This window comes from Heloderma suspectum, chromosome 10 (assembly GCF_057233095.1).
Source record: "Heloderma suspectum isolate Gila_16-S chromosome 10, 16-S_ref, whole genome shotgun sequence".
NCBI classification, from domain to species: Eukaryota; Metazoa; Chordata; class Lepidosauria; order Squamata; family Helodermatidae; genus Heloderma; species Heloderma suspectum.
The window spans coordinates 20,217,501-20,242,785 of NC_139467.1; the positions used below are offsets into that span (position 1 = coordinate 20,217,501).

The 25,285-nt window shown below is 46.7% G+C and overlaps 1 protein-coding gene across 1 annotated transcript in view; it reads left to right on the forward strand.

The window, feature by feature from the left end:
- The window catches only part of LOC146337915 (IgGFc-binding protein-like), a 40,316-nt gene extending 19,452 nt beyond the window's left edge, over nt 1-20,864 (forward strand). Inside the window, exons 7-12 of the mRNA XM_084816336.1 lie at nt 2,868-3,463; nt 4,400-4,970; nt 10,144-10,343; nt 15,112-15,480; nt 18,082-18,373; nt 19,757-20,864. Coding sequence (XP_084672462.1) covers nt 2,868-3,463; nt 4,400-4,970; nt 10,144-10,343; nt 15,112-15,480; nt 18,082-18,372 — 2,027 coding nt within the window. The 3' untranslated portion in view covers nt 18,373; nt 19,757-20,864. The remainder of the gene's footprint in view (nt 1-2,867; nt 3,464-4,399; nt 4,971-10,143; nt 10,344-15,111; nt 15,481-18,081; nt 18,374-19,756) is intronic.
- The last annotated feature ends 4,421 nt before the right edge of the window (nt 20,865-25,285 follow it).

Below are 25,285 nucleotides of genomic sequence, written 5' to 3' on the forward strand. Positions count from 1 at the left end.
TATTTCTGGACTTGCTATGCATTCTGAGGAACAGGGAGACCTCATCCAATAAAATGCATACTCTTGAAAAGTGTGTGAAGAAAAACGCATATATTTCAAACTTGCATACAAACATGATTTAGTCAATGGATAGATGCATACAAAAATGCATGCAATTGAGAAATGCACCTAATATGCACACATTTCTTAAAATCTACCCCAAAATCCTTACAGATATTTTTCTATTAAATACACAAACATCTGCACAGAACCAGCATGGAACAGGGTTGGAGGTAGGAAAAGGTGGACTTACATGGAAATGGACTTTGCAGATCCACCCATCCCAATTTGTATTACAGAGTTACAATTATACAAGGATGGTGGGCATTTCTACATCAGGCTAAAATCCTGCAACTTTCTGCTTCTGGATTCTTTGCAGGATAATAATAATAATAATAATAATAATAATAATAATAATAATATATTTTGTATGTTCCAATTATACCACCCCATCTAGTGACTGTATTTTAGCACAACACCACCATTTCACACTGTGGCAGCTTATCGTTTTCCCTTATCGTTTTATCTCCAGTCTTTTTGAAAGTGGGATGAAGCTCAAAAAGCTCAGGAGACATTCTGGAGGTTGATGATGTTGTGTAAAGGACCTGCAAATTTCTATAAGCAACCAATCTTGATTGCATGATATAAACCCTGTGTGGAGAAGCTCTATATCAGGGTTCTTTGTTGACTGAAAGGGAGGGCAGCATTATGACTCTGTCTGAACTGAAAAAATGAAGAGGTGAACCCCAAAGTTGCTAAAGATACATTTAGGCTGCAATCTTAGGCACACTTACTTGGGAGTTAGCCCAACTGAACTCGGCTGGGTTTACTTCTGAGTAGACATGTGTAGGATAGCACTGTTAATTCTTTGTGCCTTTCTTGAGGACAGAAGAAACTCTCTCTCAGGAGAACAGTAGTAATTTAAACAGCATTTCCAGTTTGTAAGAGTGAATTTTCCCCACAGAATGCATCAAGGACCACAATGTGATTTTGAGTGTTTTCTATGAATTAACAGTGCAAAGCTATGCATTTTTACTTAGAAGTGAAGTCGATTATGTTCGATAGGTGCTTCTTCTCAGATAAGTGAGCATAGGAGTGCAGCCTAAACATATTTTCAGCACATCTAGGGGATTGCCTCTCTCTGTCTCTGTCTCTCTCTCTTTTCCCCTTTTGGTCTGTATTGACCCCCCACTGTTAATTTCTATGTTGCCTTATAGGCCCTGATACTTCACTCATGCACTTATTTTCCTTCATCTAAAATTCTTGTGGATGTATTGGGTTTGTTCCAAACTTCATTTCAACTGAATCCAATGGGATTTAAGTTAGTTATAACTAAAGGTTTACACTGATTTCCATGGGATCTAAGTGCAGCTGACTTCATCTGGACCCAACCCAATTATACTGAATGGTTAACATCTTTTTATCTGAGATGTTACTGCATCAACATAAAACTGCTATTGTATTGTGCAGTGAAATTTTCATCATGTCAGCTTTCACTTAGACACTTGAATACTTTGGAGTCTTTTGTTTTCTCTTTTTATTTTAATTGGGGTTTAACAAATTCCAATGCAAATGTGATTGAAATATCTTTGTTGATTAATTTTATGTCAGTTGATTAATGAATTAAACATTATAGCCCTACATATGAATGAAAGCTTCAAGTAAAACCAATGTTAGAGTTTAGTTTGAAACAGCACAGAAGAACTGAACATATTGCAGAATATGTGGAGAATATTGAAAAACGTCTGTAAGCAAGCAAAGGTCTATTCATCATCCAGCAGGGAAACGTCCACCCATTGTACTAATACTAATCACATAGTAAGTGCAGATCTTGTTTGACAATTTGAAAGTGTGCAGCTGCCAGTGTAGTCATCTATCTCACCGCAGAACCCTGGCTCTTCCCATCTCAGATGGGAGAAAAATTGTAAGGTGAGGAAAGATCATGGGGCAGTGATTAAAGCTGTTAAAGTGAGTGAGTGAGAACTAACTAGAAGATCAACATCACGATCCTTGGGGATTCTATCAGGCTATCTCATGCCACTGCCTCCTCCACTGAAATAGAAGTTTTGCGCGATCAGAACCAGAGGTTACTGTAGTGCAATGAACTGTTTTAATCCCTCTGGGGCATCCTTTGAAAAAGATTTCCCTTTTCCATGTGGGTGTGTGTTAAGAATTATTAACATTGAACTAAATGTTACATTAAGCACATGCTTTAAAGCTCATGCATATGACTGTATCCTATTTTTCTTTCACAAAAAAGTGGCTGTCAGGTGTGTGTGTGTGTGTGTGTGTGTGTGAGAGAGAGAGAGAGAGAGAGAGAGATTGAGAGAGAGAGAGAGAGATTGAGAGAGAGAGAGAGAGAGAGAGAGGTCAGAACCATACTGGTATGTGGGATTCCCCCCACCTCACCCATGCCAGCAGTGATACCTGAACTGTTTTAATCCCTCTGGGGCATCCTTCGAAAAAGATTCCCCTTTTCTCTGTGTGTGTGTGTGTGTGTGTGTGTGTGTGTTTTAAGAATTATTAGCATTGAACTAAATGTTACATTAAGCACATGCTTTAAAGCTCATGCATACGACTGTATCCTATTTTTCTTTCACAAAAAAGCGGCTGTCAGGTAGGTGTGTGTGTGTGTGTGTGAGAGAGAGAGAGAGAGAGAGAGGTCAGAACCATTCTGGTATGTGGGATTCCCCCCACCTCACCCATGCCAGCAGTGACACCTGGGGTTCAGCTTGAAACCTTCTGGATGCTTACTCAGTGTTACAGTATAAATGCTTAAGTGCCATATTCCAAGGATCAGCACATTTCTCTTCATTTCGTCCTTCCAGGCCTTCCCTGCCCATCTAATTCCCACTATGAAATCTGTGGAAATGCTTGCCCTGCCAGCTGCCAGAGCCTTTCCACTCGAACCACCTGTGAGGCTCAGTGTACTGAAGGCTGCTTTTGTGACCTCGGATTCGTCCGCAGCGGGGACCAGTGTATTCCTCAAGCAGAGTGTGGCTGTGTTCACCAGGGCAGGTACCACAAGAAAGGAGAGAAGTTCTTCCCTGACACTTCCTGCCAGAGGACGTGCCGATGTAAGGACGATAGAAGCATCGAGTGTTGGAAGTTCTCCTGTGGACCTCATGAGGAGTGTAGGGTGGAGGAGGGTATCCAAGCCTGTTATCCCATTGGATATGGAACAGCTGCAGTGCTTGGTGACCCTCATTACATTTCCTTTGATAGGCGAAGCTTTTCTTTCCACGGCTCCTGCACTTACATCTTAGCTAAAGTCTGCGGGAAGGATCCTCGGCTAGTGAACTTCTCTGTATTGGTGGAGAATGAGAAGCTTGATGATAAGCCTTTCGTTCTGGTAAAGGCTGTTGTGGTCTCCATTTATGGATATACTGTCACCCTTCAGAGGGGACTAAACTGGGAAACTATGGTTAGTGGCTATTAAATTATATTGTATTCAGGGATGCACAGATGCCCCAAACCTGAGCTTTTTCCACTTTCCACCTTGAAGCTTATTTTTCCTTGTGTCCATGTTGAATTGCAAGCCTTGTTTTTTTCTTTCCCCACGAAAATCCATGGGCGGTTTTAATCCACATTTCCCCAAACATATGCATTGATTGTGCATACTTTTGAAATGTACGCGTTTTTCTCCCATTGATTAAAGCGTGTTTGTGAGCATTTTTCAGATGTGCACATCTTTTTCATGCACATTTTTCAAATGTATATCTTTTCTTGCATGAATCGCAATGCAAGCTCAGAAATATGCAGACTGCGGGTTGCGTTTGGGTCCATGTTCTGTTCTGGGAGGTGCGAATTGGATACATTCTGGTCAAAAAAATGAAATGAAATGAATTTCTCACCCATCCCTAATCCAATTAAAGTGCTTATTTTAAGTGACTATGATAAGGGGACATCATATGAGTTATGGGGAGCAGGGCCACACCCCTGCCCCCTGCATTGGACATGCTTCCTGGCCCAACCTACAGATGTCTATGCATTAGCCTGGTTATCTTCAGGGGGAAAGCCTGTATGTAAGTGGCTGCTTGCCGGGCAGCCAGCATGCACAATCACACTGGTGTCCTGATTGCACAGACACCTTTGCATGAGCAGCTGCTTGTGTGAAGGCCTGCAGATGACCACACTAGCATGTGAATGTCTGGGGTCAGGCAGGCAGCATGCCTGACACTGGTGATGCCACTCCCCTTTACCCACTTGGTTCCCCCTTGATGCAAGTAATGCATGAGGAGGGCTAGTATGTGACATCAATCTGTGGATCATTGGTGTAAAAACGTAACATGTATGTAAACACTTGTATGTGGTGTGGCAAAAGCTGAGGCCCCGTTATTATTCGTTGTCATTGGTACAGGTAAATGGAAAGACCTACACTCTGCCAGTGAGCAGGTATGACAAGAAACTCAGGATCACCCAGGAAGGGAACAATATCATTGTCCAGGCAGAGTTTGGCCTCACAGTCCTTTATGATACATCCTCGTACGTCCATGTGTCTGTCCCCAGCACCTACCAGGGACACATGTGTGGTTTGGGTGGCAACTTCAATGGTGATAAGAGTGATGACTTCATGCTACCCGATGGAAATCTCACTCCAAGTGTGGATGAGTTTGGGGCCTCCTGGAAGGTCCCTGTGGATGGTGTCCTTTGCTCCGATGGCTGTGGCGAGAAGTGCCCCATCTGCAATACAGCCCAGACTGCACCATACAAGGCTGAGAGCTCCTGTGGAATGATCCAGTCCAAATCAGGCCCATTCAGGGACTGTCACTCATTGGTGAGCCCCGTTGAGCACTTTGAGCACTGTCTGTACGACATGTGTGTGGCCGGAGGGGCACGGGAATCCCTCTGTCGAAGCCTTCAAGCCTATGTAGCTGCTTGTCAGGCAGCTGGAGCCCGAATTGAAGCCTGGAGAACACCCTCCTTGTGTCGTAAGTTTGCAGAGAGGACTTTTCTCTTATATTTCTCCCAGTGAACTAGTGCTAAGCTGAAATTACCCTCCTAACTCACTGTCCAATATGCTCATAACTGGGGCACATGTGCAGGGTGGTGGTGGTGGTGGTGGTGAGACATTTTCAGGGGGAATACATCTCTTAGAGGTCTGGGGATGCCATTACTAGTGGGGTGGTGCCATTCCTTTCTCTCAATTTCCAGGACAGTGGGGGGGGGGGAGTGGTGTCGGCCCATGGAAGCTGCTTAGATGAACACACCTCATCATTGTGGTTTAATTTGTTTTTAAAGAGAGAAAATCCAAACCGGGAGCCAGTAGTGTCCACCCCACCCCAAGCATGCCTCAGATAATGCTGCATCTGGGGGCATTTGGATGGGGGAAATGGTTGCCAGTATAGCAGCCATGAAAAGGAGCTGTGTAAAATATATATTTATGCATATTTTCGAGTGAATTAATGAATGGTTTATTACAGTCATAGATCAATACGCACTTTTATGCAACTGGGTAAGAGCAATTCAATAAAAACAGTAGGGCTGTGCACCGCTTCGGCCCGAGGCCCAGATCCTGAGTCAAAGCGGGCTGCTTCAGGCATCTTTGTGCCCCCTTCGAGGCAAAGCGGAGGGGGCACAAAGGGGCCCAGAGCAGGTTGGGGGCTCGGTGCACTTCGGCCTCTGGGCCACCTCCCCCTGATGCCTCCAGGTCCTCACCTGAGCAGCCTTCTCCTCACAGCTGCCTCTGCCGCTGTGCTGCCACTAGGGGTGGACGAAAGTCACTTACCTGTCGTCGAAGGCCTTTCGCGGTGGGGGGGAAGCGCTTCACTGCTCCCCCCGCGAAGTTCAGGCTGGGGGGGGAGGCTTCCCGCCTCGCCCGGCTGAAATTCAGGCCGGGGGGAGGCTTCCCACCTCGCCCGGCCGAAATTCAGGCCGGGGAGGAGGCGCCTCGCCTCGCCCGGCCGCGAACGCGAAAGTAAAAAAAAAACAAAAAAACTTCCCCTGATAGGCTACGTGACGATTCACGTAGCCTATCACGGCTAGATCTGCAAAGTCAGCCATGATAGGCTACGTCAATCGTCACGTAGCCTATCACGGGTGACTTAAAAAAAAAAAGCGCGTACGCGAATGTCGGCCCCCATAGGGAGCCGCCATTCGCGTTCCTTATTTAGTCGCTGTAGTCTACGTAAATGTTTACGTAGACTACGGTGAAAATAAGGGCAATGCAAATAGCGTTGCCCTTATTTTCGCCGTAGTCTACGTAAACATTTACATAGACTACAGCCACCAAATGAGGAACGGGAATGGTGGCTCCCTATGGGGGCCGCCATTATCCGTACACTCTTTTTTTTTTTTTAAAGTCACCCGTGATAGGCTACGTGACGATTCACGTAGCCTATCACGGCTGACTTTGCAAATCTAGCCGTGATAGGCTACGTGAATCATCACGTAGCCTATCAGGGAAAGTTTTTTTTTTTTTTCCTTTCATTGCAATGGCGGCAGCGGCAGCCGGTCAAAAGACCGGCTGCCGCTCCTGCCTCGCTCGAACACCCGCCGAACTGCCGGCCAGACCAGCCACCGGGAGGGACATTCGGTGAAGGTAAGTCCCATCCCGGGGGGGGGTGCGGGGGGCGGGGGGGGTGCGGAGGATTTCTCCCCGAAACTTGTTCGGGGAGCTGAACGCGTTGGCGCTCGGCCCCCCGAAGTTTCGGGGAGAAATTCTCCGCCATCCCTAGCTGCCACCAACCCTGCTGCCACGCTGCCTCCTGAGGCCTGGACACACAGCGACTTTTCTTCTAGGGAGTCACCATTTTAAAAATGGCAACCTCCTGGAAGTTCCAGGAGTTAAAAATGTTAAAAATGGCGACTCCCTGCAAGAAGAGTCGCCGCGCGCCCAGGCCTCAGGAGATGGCGGCACTGGTGGTGGCACCAGTGTTGAACATGGGAGCATCTCCTGAGGCTTGGGCACACAGCAACCCTTCTTGCAGGGAGTTGCCATTTTAAAAATGGCGACTCCCTGGAAGAAGAGTTGCCGAGCATCCAGGCGTCAGGGGGCAGTGGAGGCGGCGGCGAAGACAGCAGCAGCAGGCAGCAGCAAAGGTGGCGCAACAGAGAAGGTGGCAGAAGAGGTGGTGGGCCAGGTAAGGAGCTGGGGAGGGGCATGGGGGAGAACCTGCTTTGGATTTGGGGCTGAGGCAGGTTGGGGACCCTCCGAAACTGCCCGAGTCAGATTGGGGGATTCCTGCACAGTCCTAAAAAATAGTTAATTTTAAAAGGAGGGGCAACATGATTTTTCCCTGATTTGCATTGAGATAAAAAAAGTGCAACCTTCTCAGTGATATAGGATGAGTCATTGTTCCAATACAACATCACCACCTTGTCAGAAGGTCATCCCAGGAGAGTTCTTAGAATGGAGAGAATCAGCTTCTCTCTGCAGTCTCTCTCTATCCAGATTACTGTACAGGAGTACATGATCGGTAAACTCTGTTGCACCCATTCCACACAAACAGATGTTTGTTAATCAGGGTCTGATAAGCTGTAGAGGGTAGGATGTTGGAGAAATCCACCGCTGATTCAAATGAGGCCGGATTCTTTGGAATCGGCCCCACTTACCTCCTCTCCTGGAGGATTCTGTGTGGGACAGCACGGCTGCCTCCACACTGATCACCATTTTTTAAAAAATGGCGATCAGCAGGATGTCCCCATAGACTTATATGCAAAATAGAGCCATGAATCTTGCGTATAAGTCTACGTGTCCATAGGCTTATACACAAGATTCATGGCTCTATTTTGCATGTAAGTCTATGGGCACATCCTGCCAATCACTATTTGTTTTTTAAAAAGCCGTGAATCTTGCATATAAGTCTACATAGACTTATATGCAAGATTCACGGCTCTATTTTGCATATATGTCTATGGGCACATCCTGCCGATAGCCATTTTTTAATTTTAAATGGCAAGTGGCACAGAGGTGAAGGGCTCCGCTTGCAGGTAAGTGGCGGCCCTCAGCTTTGTGGAATCCTCACGGACTGGAGCCGCTCTGTGAGGATTCCAGGGGGGAGGAATGGATTGCCTCCCCCCCCCCCGTGGATTCCCCACTGGAATGGATAGTGGGGAATCCATACATTCCCTAGTAGAGGGCAACGTGTTGAAAGAGGCAAGCATGAATGCTCTCCTGTATTTGGAAACAGTTTGTGCAGGGGACGCTGCGCTGGTGGATCCGATTTCTGTGGGGTGGAGGTTCAATTTTGGGCTGTAGTTACAACCAGCCAGACATCTAAAGGAGCTAACCAAGGTGCTGGAGCTATTTTGGGGATGGGTCCAGCACCTCGGATAGCTCCTTTAGACATCTGGCTGGTTATACCTAAAACCCAGAATGGAGTCTCCGTCCCACTGAAATCGGATCCACCAGCATCCCCTTAGGCTGTCGTCTGCAGATATGAAGATCTAACAATTCCATATTTTAGTGGATTTCTGAGAGAAGCAGCTCTCAGACATTTTTTAGGAGAGGGCAAAAAATCCCCACCACTGCCCTGCTTAGGGATTTTGCAAGCGCCCGTGCAGGGGAGTGGAGTCTGATGGACTGCCCCCTGCTCAGCTCCCCAGCTTCACGAGCCCCACCCCCACCCGCTGAGCTGAGTGAGCTGCCAGGATTTACTGGTCCTGCCCATGTAAGCCCGCAGCCAAGTCATAAACGGCAACTTGCTATTTCCCGGAAATTAAATCTCACGCACAATGGCCAGTGCTTTTCAGCTGGCCCTTGTGTGCAAGACTTAATTTAAAACAAACAAACACAGCTGCTATGGGTGCATGGCTCGGCTGGGGGGGGGCACAATCCTTCCCCCCCCCCAATCCCGCCTCCCATCAAGCCGCTGCCCCGTGTAGCTGGCCCAGGATGGGAGGGGGAGAAAGAAACGACCTTTTCTCCCCCACACATCCCAGCTACTCAGTAACAAAGTAGAGCCCCCTTTATGCAATATGGTCTCTATTGTTGTGGAAATGGCCCTTTCTGGCCATAGTTGTGCACAACAATAAATCTATGAAAATATAGAGCCTCATTTTGCGTAGAAGGTGGCAGCTGGCATAGAGGAGTGGGCAGCTGTCTTGCACTCCTGGGCAGCTCGCCAAGCCCTCCAGAGGCTCACGCAGCCTGGCTAATGCGGGCTGGAGCGGCAGCCTCTCAAGCACCCACCAAGCACAGATTCCAGTGAGTTCATCCATGATCCATCCCTGCTCCTGCTTTCATCCTATTGGCATTTGTAAGCTCGGCCCCAACGAACCCTTAAACGAAGCGCTCTCCAATTATTCCCTTTTCCAAGGACCCATATTTATTCTGCCCTGTCCCCAAATCTGAACCAAAAATTCCCTGCTGAGACTTTCATCTCAGCACTATGTAGAGATGGGAGAACCAGGGATGTTCAAGCTCACTGAAATTCTGTGAACTTTACTTCAAAGCTCATTTTGGCTCACTCCCGTTTTCATTTGCGATCTGTTTCTTCAGTTCCTTCAAACAGGAAAAGTGCACATTTTTCAAAAGTCCGTACTTTCCCCCCATTGACTGCAGTGTGACAATGCACAACTTCAACAATGCACAACTTCAGGTTGTGCATTTTTCAAGCTGTGCTTGTTTTAATTGTGTACGACGTTTTGCAGATGTGGATTCAAGTTTGGGAATTTGCTAACATTTTTGGAGAACATGGCTCCCGTTCACATTCGGGGTTGCCATGTGAGCATTTTTGAGTGATTGATTTGTGAACTGAAATGAAATTTGTATTCATCCCTAGCACTATAGTGAACCTCCCCAGTCACACACCAAGTGCTTTGCATCAATGACTTCTCAAACAATAACCTCAGAAGATTTGAAGGAGAACAGATCACTGCATCTTTCTGAAAACCATTTCTTTTTTTAAAGATTGTGGGTCATTTTTAGCAAGAAGGTTTCAAACAAGAAGAGACAATAAAATCCAGCCTCTTGTGAATGTTTTATTTTTAATTTTTAAAAATTTATTTTGTAATAAATATTTATAATAAAGATAATAAAAAATAAATAGTTGGGGGTGGAGGGGAAACCACTACATCGTTATTTTTTTTTTTTTAATCCTTCCCAGTCTATGAAAAGGTTGGAGAATATTGAGCATGTTTTCCTGCTTCCTGACCCCACAGCTCTCACTTGTGCAGCCAACAGCCACTATGAGACATGCAGCACATCTTGTGATTACAGCTGTGCCACTTTGTCCACTCCATCCACGTGCACAAGGAATTGCTTTGAAGGCTGTCAGTGCAACGAGGGCTACGTGTTTGATGGAGCTGCATGTGTGCCTATGGACAGATGTGGCTGCATGCATGATGGAGTGTATCTCAAGGTAATTCTTTGCATCCCAATTACATTGTTGCCATCTTTCTTTTAGACAGGCCAGTATGGCTCATGGCTTATCCTGGATAATCCACTGTGTGAACAGAATGCTGGACTAGATGGACCCTTGGTCTGATCCAGCATGGCTCTTCTTGTATTCTTATGATATGTAATGGAAATGGATATGTCTCTGCTACAAACATGTGATGGAATTACATATCTATATATGAACCTGGGCCGAACCTTTTGGCATGCCTTAATCTGTTCCATGTGCATTTTGCAGATTTTCAAGTGCCTTTTTTCCATCATCCAGTCATTGACGCAATCAGGTCCTGCCCCCACCTTTGGAAAAGTATGCAAAACCATCCACCACGATTCTGTAACTTTTGCTAGCATATAAAATTTTGCGTATTTTTCTTAGTGTTGCTCAGCAGGGGCTGAAGAGAGGTCAGAGATGTATAAAACGTTAGGTTTTTTAAAACACACACAATGGCATATATATTAGTGTATTTTCCATAACATTCACATGATTAAATTTGCACACAATTCCAGAAAGGGGGGGGGGGGAAATAGTCCACAAGTCCATGGAATCCACACAACTTAAAAGATTCTGGTCTGCTATGAAGTTCGTGGGTAGAATTCATAGAAATCCGGAATCATTTGAGTCTATTTGGATTTCTCTAACATCCCTATTATCTATATATGGTTTTGGATTTGTAATTAGGCAAACAGCAGTATCAGCCCATCAGTTGAAAAGACTGGATCCTTGCAAGGTTCAGTTGTCCAGCAGCAGTATTGCTAGGAGTTGACAAAGCCACAGGGAGAAGGGGTGACATGAAAGCAAAGGTGGTGGAGCTGCATGTCTGAAGAGGGTGGGTGGGTGAGGTAAATAAATAAACAAACCCCGGGGGGAGTCACTTTTCAAAATGATGACTCTATAAACTGGTCCTAAGTGCTATCTCATCATGTGGTGAGTAGATGTACTGTTGCATCTTTACTCTCCACAACTGCATGGTGTCAGCAGCTCCTGCTTTTATTTTGTGAATGAATGGGTGAAGTAATTAGGGATGTCAAAGAATTTCTCCACGAATCTCAGGGAGGCCGAATGCCAGCACATTCAGCCCCCCAAAATTGGTGGAGAAACGGTCTGCCACCCCCCCACCCCCCCGGGATGGGACTTACCTTGTGCGAATGTCCCTGGCGGCGGCGGTGGCCCCAGCGGCTGTGCAGCGGCGGTGCGGCAGTGGTGGCGGCCGGTCCTCCGACCGGCTGCCACCGCCACCATTTCCAAGTTAAAAAAAAACGTGATAGGCTACGTAAAGATTTATGTAGCCTATCACGGGTAGATTTTTAAAAAACACCGTGATAGGCTACGTAAATGTTTACGTAGCCTATCACGGCTGAGTGAAAACAAAACAAAACTGAGTGTACGCAAATGGCGGCGCCCATGGGCGCCGCCATTTGCGTACGCGCAGTTTTTTGTTTTTTTTACACTCAGCCGTGATAGGCTATGTAAACGTTTATGTAGCCTATCATGGCTGACTGTAGGGACGCAAACGGCGGCCATTTGCATCCCGGCAGGACAGGATTCACGGCCAGAGGGACGGGGCACCTCCCCCCCAGCCAGAATTTCGGGTGGAGGGATGGAGCGCCTTCCCCCCACCGCGAATCAACTTTCGGGTTCAGGTAAGTGACTTTCGTACATCCCTAGAAGTGGTCCATACATCACTGCTCAAGTCAGGAAATCATACTTTTGTCAGTCATAGAATCATAGAATCATAGACTAGTAGGGATGGAAGGGGCCTACAAGACCATTGAGTCCAACCCCCTGCTCAATGCAGGAGTCCAAGTCAAAGCATCCCTGACAAGTGGCTGTCCAGCTTCATCTCGAATGTCTCCAGTGTGGGAGATACCACTACCTTCTTAGGTAATTAGTTCCATTGTCATGTTGCTCTAACAGTCAGGAAGTTTTCCCTGATGTTCAGCCGGAATCTGGCTTCCTGTAACTTGAGCCCATGATGCCATGTCCGGCACACTGGGATGATCGAGAAGAGATCCTGGCCTTCTTCTCTGTGACAACCGTTCAAGCCCTTGAAGAGCGCTGTCCTATTTCCCCTCAGTCTTCTCTTCTCATGGCTAGGGATGGGGGAGAATTTCTCCCCGAAACTTCGGGGGGCCGAGTGCCAATGCATTCGGTCCTCCGAAGGTTGTTCGGGGAGACATTCTCCCCCCCCGCCCCCTGCCCCCCGCCCTCCCCCCCCGGGATGGGACTTACCTTTCACGAATGTCGCTCCCGGCGGCGGGTCCCAGCGGTGGTTGGGCAGGTCTTCGTCAGGGGCGGGGGCGGCAGCCGGTCTTTTGACAGGCTGCCACTGCCACCATTACAAGAAAAGTAAAAAAAAAAGTAACGCCTCTGTGATAGGCTACGTAACGATTAACGTAGCCTATCATGGCTAGATTTGCAAAGTCAGCCGTGATAGGCTATGTTAATCATCACATAGCCTATCACGGGTGACTTAAAAAAAAAAAAATGCGTACGGTAATGGCGGCCCCCATAGGGAGCTGCCATTCGCGTTCCTTATTTGGTCCCTGTAGTCTACGTAAAGATTTACGTAGACTACGGCAAAAATAAGGGCAACGCAAATAGCAACAAAGGGCAACGCAAAAAGACCAGACGCCGCCGCCAGATAGGGATGTACGAAAGTTCCGCCACAGATCTCGGGGAGGCCGAATGCCAGCGCATTCGGCCCCCCAAAATCGGCGGCGGAACGGCCCGCCCCCCCCCCGCCCCCTGGGACAGGACTTACCTGGGGTGGATCTTCCTGGCAGCGGCAACTCTGGCGGCGGTGGCGGCGGCGGTTTGGCGGCGGCGGACAGTCTTCCAACCAGCTGCCGCCACCGCCTTTTCCAGGTTTTTTAAAAAAAACAAAACATGATAGGCCACGTAAAGATTTACGTAGCCTATCATGGCTAAATTTTTAAAAAACACCATGATAGGCTATGTAAATGTTTACGTAGCCTATCATGGCTGACTGCAGGGACGCAAACGGCAGCGGCTACGGCCGCTGCAATTTACGTCCCTGCTAGCCAGCGGCCGGATGTCCAGCTGCTGATGGAGCCGGCCAGCGGCTCCGCAGAATCGCTGCGGAGTACAGCCGGCCGGCCAGGATTCTGAGGGGGGGAGGAACGGAGCGCCTCCCCGCCCGGTGAGGATTCCGGGGGGAGGGACAGAACGCCTCCCCCTGCACCATCAGCATAATCCCCGAAAGGTAAGTGATTTTCGTACATCCCTACCGCCAGAGCCACTGCCGCTGACGGAGCCCCAGGTAAGTTTCGTTCCGGGGGGATTCCGCGAGGTGGCGGGGGATGGGAAGCCGTTCCGCCACGGGTTTCGGAGGGCTGAATGCCAGTGCATTCGGCCTCACTGAAATCCGTGGCGGAATTCTCTGCCATCCCTATTCCAGTCATGGGAGTCATCCCACCAAGTCTCAGTTACACATATCAAGTCATAATTTCCCTCCTGTATTAAGAGTTCAGGTTCATTCTGTTTGTTTCCCATACTCTGGGCATCAGTATATAGACAATAAAGACCATGTGCTTTATAGTCTGGCTTTCTTTCTACATGTTTCTGAAAACTATTATTGGGCACTATTGGAGCTTTAAGCTGTTCTGTCCGTTGTGGTGCATGAGCCTTCATCCATTGTTACCCCCAACTTTACATCTCCCTCCCCTTTAGGATTCAGTTTAAAGTCCTTCTGATGAAGTTCCTCATGCTATGACCAAACACATTCTTCCCAGCCTTTGTGAGGTGCAACCCGTCCCTTGCCAACAGTCCATCTTCTGGGGAAGTATAGCCCATGGTCCCAGAATCCAAATCTCTCATGTTGGCACCACCTTCATAGCCAGTCATTTACCCAGAGTATTTTTCTTTCCCTTTCTATCCCTCTTCTGGCTACTGGAAGGATGGATGAGAAAGTTATCTGGGCCCCAAAGTTCTTGAGTTTCCTTCCCAAAGCTTCAAAGTCTGATGTGATTTCTTCATAGCTCTGCTTGGTGGTATCATTTGTTCCCACATGGATGAGAAGAAAGGGATACCTTTCAGTGGGCTTTATAAGTGTAGGCAACCCTTCAGTTACATCTCTAATCTGTCCTCCTGGGAGACAGCATACCTGGTGAATCCATGGGTCTTCATGACATACTTGGGTTTCTATCCCATGCCACAAGGAGTCTCCCACTACTACTACTCTTCTTGTTGTTGTAGGCCTTGGTTTCATCGCCTCTGCTTCAGCCTCTTGCTTGCTCTCATTCAGGTTCCCCTGTAATTCTTCCTCTCCAGGCTGTCCTCCAGTCTCATCCCCAAGTACCTGGAAACAGTTCCATAGCTCCACTGCTTCCGCTGGTGCAGAGTGGCTTCTAGTTCTTCTGCTCCTAACTGTCACCTTTTTCCGAGGAGTATCCTCTCCTGCATTTTTTCTCACCTCAGCATTTTCCTCTTCTGCCTCAGGTTGCTGTTGCTCTTCTAGCTTTTGTTCTTCACTTTGCTGCTGCAGTTCTGCCGTTCTGTCCAATAGCTCTTCATGTTCTCTTACTCCTTGGAGGGTCAACACTCACCGCTCCAGTCCTCTTACTTTTTTTCCTAGCAGCATGAGCAACTTGCACTTATTGCACATGTAGGCCATGTTGATCTCAGGCAAGGTCATTCAAAAAGAAAAGAAAAGAAAGAAAAAGAAAATCTGTTCCTTTTGTCATGACAATATTTTCTGTGGTTTTCCCAACAGACTGGGGAGAGCTCCTTATCAAGCAACTGTGCAGAAAACTGCACCTGCAGTATTTCGAGCCAACTCACCTGTGAGAATACTGGCTGCCACACCTGCACGCTTACAAACGGAGTGCCTGGCTGTGTGCGAAGGGAAGGGCAGTGCAAACTCACCCCTGGAGCCCAGCTCACTTCTTTTGATGGTGTCTCAGGGAAGTACACCTGCAGTGGGGTCTATGAAATCACCTCTGTTTGTGATGAAAGTGCCGTCAACTGGTTCCGGGTGTTAGTGAGCATTGAAAAAGACCGCCATGTGAGAATGGTAGCTGGAAGGACTGTCTATGTGTACTTCCCGGATGGATCCATCATGGTTAAAAACAGCAGGATATGGGTAAGTGGAGACCAGGAGGAACGAGGCAATGGGAAATATGTGAAGTTCCTAGAACTCACAGTGAAATTCAGGAGACATTCTCTGAAGGCTTATTTATATCACATGCCCTCAAGGCATTTTAACGATGCCATCAACCCACAGTGGGCACTGCTGGCCACACAAACTGCCACCTGCCGGGACTCCCTTTCACAGATGCACACCTGTCAGGATGCGGCACTCCCCTTTCTTTTGCTCATCAGTAGTGGTGATGTCAGCTCCTGTTCGCAATGATCTGCCCTGGTGCTGGTTGCAGGCAGTGGTGGTGGGTCTGGAAGTGGCAGGTCTAGGGATGTACGAAAGTCACTTACCTTTTCGCAGGGGTGATTCACGGTGGGGGGGAGGCGCTCCAAACCTCCCCCCGAAATCCTAACCTGGCTGGCTACGCTCCGCGGCAACTCCGCAGAGCCACCGGCCGGGTGCATTCGCAGGCGTCTGGAGCCTGTGGACGCAAATGGCAGCGGCTATGGCGGCTGCCATTTGCGTTCATGTTTTTGGCCATGATAGGCTACGTAAATATTTACGTAGCCTATCACGGCGAAAGACAGGGGTGCAAATGGCGGCCACTACGCCATTTGCGCCCCTGTTTTTTTGCCGTGATAGGCTACGTAAATATTTATGGAGCCTATCACGGCAAAAAAACAGGAACGCAAATGGCAGCGGCTACGGCGGCCGCCATTTTCATTCCCTTTTTTGGTGTCCCTGCGTTGGCCGTGATAGGCTATGTAAGTATTTACGTAGCCTATCACGGCCTAAATGGGGAAGTGAATGGCGGCCGCAGATGCAGCCGCCATTTGCAAAGCAGCGCAAATGGCACCAGGTAAGTGCTGCGTTTCACACGCCTTTCGCGGGGTGGTGGGGCGGGGGGCTTTGTTCTGCCATGGATTTCGGGGGGCTGAATGCACTGGCATTCGGCTTCACTGAAATCTGTGGTAGAATTGTCTGACATCCCTAGGCAGGACCATCTTAATTCAGCAGGTAGCAGTATCAGGCCATCAGCTGACCAATCTAGGTGCCCTGTAGAAGAAAGGAGAGTGGGAAATGTCCTCGGGAGTAGTGGGGGCTGGTGATTCCTATGTCTATGGTGCAGTGAATCTGCTCTGGGTTTCACTCAGAGCCAGTCAGAACTCTGAGGGAGCTATCCAAGGTGCTGAACCCATTTGGGGGGTATGGTTCAGCACTTTGGATAGCTCCCTTGGAGTTCTGACTGAAACCCAGAGTGGATCACTGCCCCGCTGACAAAGGATCCACCAGCCTCCACAGCTCGTGAGTGCTTTCTTTTGGAATTGGGCACAACTAAGGTTTCAATCCTATGCACCCTTACTCATGAGTATGTCTCAATGATGTTAGCGAGAGTTAGGAATGCCAGGGCAACCACTGGTAGTCATTAATTCTGCATCTCTGGTTCCCTTGTCACTAGGTCAACTGCCTGGCTGACGACATCCGTTCCTTCCCACTTCCACCTCTTCCCTCCAAGCAAACATTCCCCTTCCCTTTGCTTGCACAGGTGTGTGTGGGAACGACAAGGTTTTTGCAAGCATTCTGTACCCATAAAAGCACTTGAGGTTTTGCGAGTACTCAAAAAGAATGCTCACAAAAACTTGATTTTTTATTTTCTCAGTGAACAGGGGGCTATCTCTTGTGTAGGCTTCTTCCCTGAATTTTTTAATTTTCACTGGGGAAAAAAGTAAGTCTCTAGCCCTCTAGTCTCTAGGGGATGTGAAGAAAAACCATGCAGGCTGTATTCCATGCAGTTGCTCTGTTGGAAACAAACTTACACTTGCCTTCCAGTATTCTGGCCAATGAATGTAAAGGTACTTGGATAGCTGATAAGGACTAGACACTTATTTTATTTTTTAAAAATAAAATTTGAATTATATGTTAATACATGATTGAATTAAGTAATGCATTAGGTTGCTGAGATGGGTTCCCTCTCTTTCCAGTTCCTCCCACCTTCACAGAGAAAGGTGTGATTCCCCCCTTCCCTTACATTGGCCTACAGTGGGAGGGGGAGGAACAGGCATAGGAGGGATAGTAGGTGGGGCAGAAAGTGAGCCCCATTTTGAGTCCAGTTGATAGGGCCAAGCTAAATATTCTCTTCATCAGCAGAGCTAAATGTGATTATATATTCTCTACCCTCCTGGAATGGAATTTCAGGAGAGTGGGATTTCAGGATAAAACTGGTGCTGGGGGAAGCTTAAACCCTCCTCTCCTGGAGTACCACAGTCCCAATCCAAATCAGGGCCACACTGCCTTGCAGATGAGTAGGGAACACAATCACGATAGCCCCACTATGCATGATTAAGAGAAGCCATTGAGTTTGGTCCAGAGACTCAAATGATTCTGAACTGAACTGGGAATAGGTCATAATTATTCAAGCAGGAAGGCTCACATTTGTGAACCTGCCATTTCCCCATTCTCATCCCATTCCTACACATTTCCTAAGGAGCTATCTCCTTGTAGATGCAGTGGTGCTACCTGGTTCCAGATCACAAGTTTCTGCAGGCTTCTAGGCCTCCACACAAGCCTGCATTCCATCACCTGACCTAATATTATGTTTTGCAGGTAAACGGGCGCCTGGTAACACCGCCTTACACAAGAACGTGTAAGGAAAGTTCTATATCTGTGAGCAGCGTTACAGATGGGATCCTCATTGACCAGAACTCTCAGGTGCAGGTCCACCTCCGTGCCGATGGGGAGGTGACAGTAAAAGCCAAGGAGACCTTCGCAGGAAAGCTGTGTGCCCCATGTGGAAACTTCAGTGGGAACAACTTGGATGACCTGAAGCTGCACAGCGGGGAGAGCACAAATAATTTTAACGACGTTCTCAAAGCCTGGGAGGCTGAAGCGTACTAATGTCAGTAAGATCATGATGCTCCATGGACTGCTGTTCTTTCTGACACAACAACACAGCTACCGCTGATCCATCTGGGCTTGGGTTGGATGAATTGGAGGGAGGGTTGTGCACAGGAAAACAAAAATCACTTGGCATCCATTCAGAGCTTTGGATAGGGCTGGTTTGCTCCTGGCAGCTTCAGGCAAGACCTGCTTTTCCTCCGGCTTAAGGCAGAGACTTACTTTGATTTTCCAAAACTTTGGCAGCTTTCAGGGGAAAATAAACCCACAAAAACAGCTAGTGTTTGTACAGGGTCTTTAGTGGAAGCGGGATTTGGGGGTGCAGATTTGGGAGTGCCGCTGGCCAGCTCCGAAGTACCAGTGATACAGCCGCCATGCCATATCGCTGGCTGAAGGGCACTACTGACTGCGGATGCAAATGGTGTCCTGGATGTCATTTGAGGCTGCAGTCAGTCCCCTTCAGGCAGCAATATGGCATGGCAGCCGTATCGACGGCAATCTGGGGCCGGAGGATCCAGCCGAAGAGGATTCCGTGCGGAGGCGGGGGTAAGTATTCCGTTCCGCCACGGAATCTAAAGAATTCGGCCTCATTGGAGTCTGTGGCAGGATTCTCCGCCATCCCTAGATGGAAGAAAGGTGGGATATAAATGTAATAAATAAAGAATAAAAAAATAAAAAATAGTGCAGCAGCATCTGCCTTCCCCAACTTGGTGTCCTCCATATATTTTGGATTACATCTCACATCATCCCTGATCATTAACCATGATTGCTAGGGCTGATGATGGGAGCTGATGCCCAAAGCATTTGGAGAGCAGAAAGTTGGGGAATGCTGGACTATGTCTTAAAAGGGCAGTGGCATGACTCTGATGATGGGGACAGAGAGAGGTTGTGGAATGGGTTGGAAAATAGATGGACCAGCTATACTCATTCTTAGCAGCTGAAGACCTAAGACTTCTGGTGCAACCCTGGCATAAGTTTCCTTGAAACAGGACTGTACTTTATTTCAATTAAAAACATATATTTCTACAATAAGACACTTACCTATCCACCTGTATTGCATTGTACTTTTGGCAGTGAAGGCTCTGAATCTAGAGGAAAGTTCTCTGAAGGAAGGCCAAAGAGTTAGCAATGGACTGAGAAACAGAAATCCAAAGACAGGGGAGAAGAGCTGTGCAGAAAGTGAGTTAAGGCAAAGGAGTTATAGTCCACCCTTTACTATATTTGCTGAAGAGCACGTCCTGTTGATTGCATCCATGCAGCCTGATCCTATTTTTGTTTACTCAGAAGTAAATCCCATTGAATTCAGTGGGAAAGGCTTACAGCCTTGGTTGTAGGAGCAGAATCCAGCATATATGATCAAGCTATTTCTGTGTTTCTTTCCTAGGCAGCTCTTCAATCATTGCATCTTATAATACCTTTGTACACCTACCCTTACCTGTGCTGGGCCTACCTGCATCTCAGATCACAACAGACTTTAGTGAAGCAGAATGGATGACCATCATTTTGTGCAGCATCTGCTGTAGGCCGTTGGAACGATGAAGCAACAACAGAATACCCACGTTCTGGCTCTACTACTGCAGTATCTTCTCTTTGTTGTTGTGGGTGGCTACCATTGTTGTAATGAGAAATCATGAAAGCTCCTGCAGAACTGAAGTGACAGTATCTGAATCCATAAACCCCTCCAGATGTTGACTGAGAAATCATCCAGTCAAACAGATCACTTTTGTCCTATGGATCATCAGTTCTGGAACGTTCTGTCTAATCAAGGGTAATATATCTCTGACCCACTGTAATGGAGGAGTAAATGGAGGGCAAGAGTAACCTCCAGACAACAAGAATGGGTGGGTCTAGAGCCATGCATGGCACCTACATTGTATTCCTTTCAGCGCCAGGTTAAGACCTTTTTATTCTCCCAGGCATTTTAGCATTTTAGCTTCCTGAACTTTTAGCTTTGCTGTTTTAAATCAGCATTTAAATTTAAATCAGCATTTTGTATTTTAAACTCCTGCACTGCTGCTAGGTTTTATTGTGGTTGCATTGTTATATTGTGGCTTTAATGTTCTATATATTTTAAATTGTTTTATTGTGTGCTGTTTGGTTTTAATTTTTGTGAACCGCCCAGAGAGCTTCAGCTATTGGGCGGTATAGAAATGAAATAAATGAATGAATTAATGAATTAATGAATGCAGCAGCTGTGCAGGTAGCTGAGAGGACGTTTTTAGTCAGCATCACCCTGAGACCCAGAATACAGCTCAGCGAGGGCCAAAACAGACATTACTTTAAATGTCTTATCTAGAAGCTACATCACCTCCCCACCCCATTTTTACTCTAAAGTAGGCTTAGGGGCCCAAACCAGATCAGAACCTTACTGGGAAGGGGGGCTTTTATGATCCAGGATCTGTTTTGGCCCTTAGTGTACTCTTATTTTTCTTAATAAGAAGAGCCAACTACTGCAAACGTACCCTCCAAGCAATAAACCCTACCTCTGAACCAAACAGTCTCTGAATCATGCTTCAGTGTTGTAATATAGAATAAATTGTACATTACATTCTACATTCTACTACAACATTCTACAAATGTTGAGATTTGTTTCCCAGTCTGGGTGGCCTCATTGTTTGTCTGGATTCCTTGCCTGGATTGAACTAGGGCCGGTTTCCATCAAGTTCCAGTGCAAAGTGCCATTGGACGTTTTCCCTAGCCACTTGTGCTGGGATTTTTGTTTTGTTTTGGTAACAATGGCTGTCTTTACATGAGGTATTGATAGCCCACTCATGACTGACCATCCACGAAGGTTTGTGGGTCCATTATATGATGCTGCCGTCATCCAGGGCTCCTCCTGTGCTACCCCTGGCAAAAAGCGGAGTTTTTTTGGGGGGGGGGGTTAAACCCCACACAGTTTAAATAAGATATTTAAATACAACTGGGTGCACCACCATTTTTCAGTTAATTCAATCACAGAATCACAGAATCATAGACTAGTAGGGTTGGAAGGGGCTTACAAGACCATCAATGCAGGAATCCAAGTCAGAGCATCCCTGACAGATGGCTGTCCAGCCTCATCTTGAATGCCTCCAGTGTGGGAGAGCCCTCCACCTCCCTAGGTCATTGGTTCCATTGCCGTATTACTCTAACAGTCAGGACATTTCTCCTGATGTTCAGCTGGAATCTGGCTTCCTGGAACTTGAGCCCATTATTCCATATCCTACATTCTGGGATGATCAAGAAGAGATGCTGGCCTTCCTCTCTGTGACAACCTTTCAAGGACTTAAAGAGCGCTATCCTATCTCCCTACAGTCTTCTCTTCTCAAGGCTAAACATGCCCAGTTCTTTCAGTCTCTCCTCATAGGGCTTTGTTTCCAGTCCCCTGATCATCTTTGTTGCCCTCCTCTGAACCCTCTCCAGTTTACATCCTTCTTAAAATGTGGTGCCCAGAACTGGACACAGTACTCCAGATGAGGCCAAACCAGTGCTGAGTAGAGGGGAACTAGCACTTCACATGATTTGGAAGTTATGCTTCTATTAATGCAGCCCAAAATAGCATTTGCCTTTTTTGCAGCCACATCACATTGTTGGCTCATATTCAGCTTGGGATCACCAACAATTCCAAGATCTTTCTTGCTTGTAGTGTTCTTGAGCCATGTTGTATCCCCCATCTTGTAACTGTACATTTGGTTTCTTTTTCCTAGGTGCAGAACTTGGCATTCATCCCTATTAAATTTCATTATGTTGTTTTCTGCCCAGCACTCCAGTCTATCAAGAATAGAATACCTTGGTAGAATAGAATAGAATAGAATAGAATAGAATAGAATAGAATAGAATAGAATAGAATACCTCAGAAGACAGAAACAAAATTCAATAGAACTCAAATTCTATTGAATTTTGTTTCTGTCTTCCGAGGTATTAGCTATCCTGCCCAATTTTGTGTCATTTGCAAATGTGTTCAGCATACCCCGCACCTCCTCCTCCAAGTCATTCATAAAAATGTGGAAGAGCACTGGGCCCAGGACTGAGCCCTGTGCTACCCTGCTCCTTACCTCTCCCCAGTTTGAGAAGATCCCATTGATAAGCACTCTTTAAATCTAATTGTGTAGCCAACTGTGGGTCCGCCTGACAGTTGTTTCATCTAGCCCGCTTTGAGCTAGTTTGCTCATCAGGATATCATGGGGCACTTTGTCGAAAATCGAGGTATATTATGTCCACAGCAGTCCACAAGGGAAGTTACCTGATCAAAAAATGAGATCAGATTCGTCTGGCAGGATTTGTTCTTGACAAATCCATGTTGGCCTCGAGTAAACACTGCATTGTTTTCAAGGTGCTTATAGATGGACAGCTTTATCATCTGCTCCAGAATTTCCCCAGGGATTGATGTCAGACTGACTGGTCTGTAGTTTCCAGGTTCCTCCATTTCCCCCCTTTTTGAAGATAGGGACACAACATTGGCCCTCCTCCAGTCATCTGGCACGTCACCCGACCGCCATGATTTCTCAAAGATAATAGACAGTGGTTCTGAGAGCTCTTCTGCCAGTTCCTTTATTACTCTAGGGTGCAGTTCATGTGGCCCTGGAGATGTGAACTCATTCAAAGTATGAGTTCAAAGTAACTAGGTGCTCCTTGACCATATGCCTATCGATCTCAAGCTGCAATCCTGCCCCTTCAGCCTGTACTTTGCCTTTGCAGGGGGGTCGTATACCCACTTTTGGGAGAAGACTGAGCCAAAGTAGGAATTGAGCACTTCTGCCTTTTCTTTGCCATCTGTTATCATTTTGCCATCCTTATTTAATAGCTGAACCACCATTTCTTTCCTCTGCCTTTTACTGTGCACGTATCTGAAGAAAGCTTTTTTGTTTCTTTTAGCATCCCTTGTTAACCTCAGCTCGTTCTCAGCTTTAGCCTTCCTGACACCATCCCTGCAATTCTGTGCTACCTGCCTGTACTCTTCCTTTGTTGCTTGGCCTTCTCTCCACTTCCTATATGTGTACTTTTTTGTTTTCAGGTCATCTCCAAGCTTTTTGTGAAGCCACATTGGCTTCTTCTGTTGTCTTCCACCTTTTTTTCTTGTTGGAATTGATTGCAATTGTGCCTTTAGGATTTCCTTTTTTAAGGACTCCCACCCATCTTGTACTCCTTTTCTTGTCAGATTTGCTTGCCATGGGACCTTACTGATTGTTCTGAGTTTATTAAAATCAACTTTCCTAAAATCCAGGGTACGCGTTTGGCTACACTTGGCTTTTGCTTCCTTTAGAACCAAGAACTCAAGTATAACATGGTCGCTTTCCCCCAGAGTTCCTGTAACTGCTACTTTATCCACTAACTCATCTCTGTTGGTTAGGATCAAGTCAAGGATAGCCGATCCTCTAGTTCCTTCCTCTACTTTCTGTAGGAGGAAGTTATCCACCATACAAGTCAGGAATTTCCTGGACGTGCCATGTTTGGCAGAATTTGTCTCCCAACAAATATTGGGGAAACTAAAGTCCCCCATTACTACTACATCATGCTTCCTTGAAACATTGACAATTTGCTTTTCAAAAGTTTCATCCTTGTCTTCTCCTTGATTGGGTGGCCGGTAGTAGACTCCGACCACCAGGTTCCTTTTATTCTTTGCTCCATTTATTTTAACCCAGATGCTCTCGATGGGGCTACCAAGCTCATCCTCCTGTATTTCTGTGCAGAGATATGTATTTTCACATAGAGTGCAACCCCACCTCCTTTTCTGTTCCTCCTGTTCTTTTTGAACAACTTATAGCCTTCAGTTGCTGTATTCCAGTCATGAGAGTCATCCCACCAAGTCTCAGTTATACATATCAAGTCATAATTTCCCTCCTGTATTAAGAGTTCAAGTTCTTTCTGTTTGTTTCCCATACTCTGGGCATTAGGATATATATAGACATCGAAGACAATGTCCTTCATGGTCTGGCTTTCTTCCTACATGTGTCTGAAGACTATTATTGGGTGCTATTAGAGCTCTTCTCTTCATTGCGGTGCATGAGCCTTCATCCACTGTTACCCCCAACTTTACATCTCCCTTTCCTGTAGCATTCAGTTTAAAGCCCTCCTGATGAAGTTCTTCATGCTGTGGCCAAACACATTCTTCCCAGTCTTTGTGAGGTGCAACCCGTCCCTTGCCAACAGTCCATCTTCCAGGAAGTATAATCCGTGGTCCCAGAATCCAAATCTCTCTCGTCGGCACCACCTTCATAGCCAGTCATTCACCCGGAGTATTTTTCTTTGCCTTTTCATCCCTCTTCTGACTACTGGGAGGATGGATGAGAAAACTATCTGGGCCCAAAAAAACTGTCTTTCATTTAAACATATACGGGCTGCTGAGAAATGGCCTTTGGTCCCATTCCTCATCTAATGAACCAATTCTGATCACACCATGGAGATGGAAGAAAATGCTCCATGGTGCTCACATATTTTTTTTTCCTTTAATGTAGCACAATGGGTTGTGCTGATCACAAGCACCATGTTTGACAAATCTTCAGTAGCTAAAATCTGTGGCTGTACTGCTCTTGCATCGTGTAGGGCTGCCTTAATAACAATTGCTACAGAGAGTTTTCATCAAACGAGCAGAACGGAATATGTGAATTAACTCTCAAATCCACTAAACATGGATATAAATGTATGAACGTCAACATCATAGCTCTGTCCGCTGCACAACATGCTATTTCACAAATGTGCCTTACAGCATCTCTAATCTCACACCAATCTCTGCAAATGCACATATTTACATACAGGTGCTCTAGTAAGATACACAGGACCATTCACAGATTCATCCTCTAGGCAACCTTTGGGGGCCTGTGGGAACATTTGCCAATTTGAGAAACACCCACAAAATGGCTGTCAAGGGAGATGCGGCTAGCCACAAAGGACAAGTCACCTGCCCCAAACACTGAGTGGAATGCAGAGGTGGGGC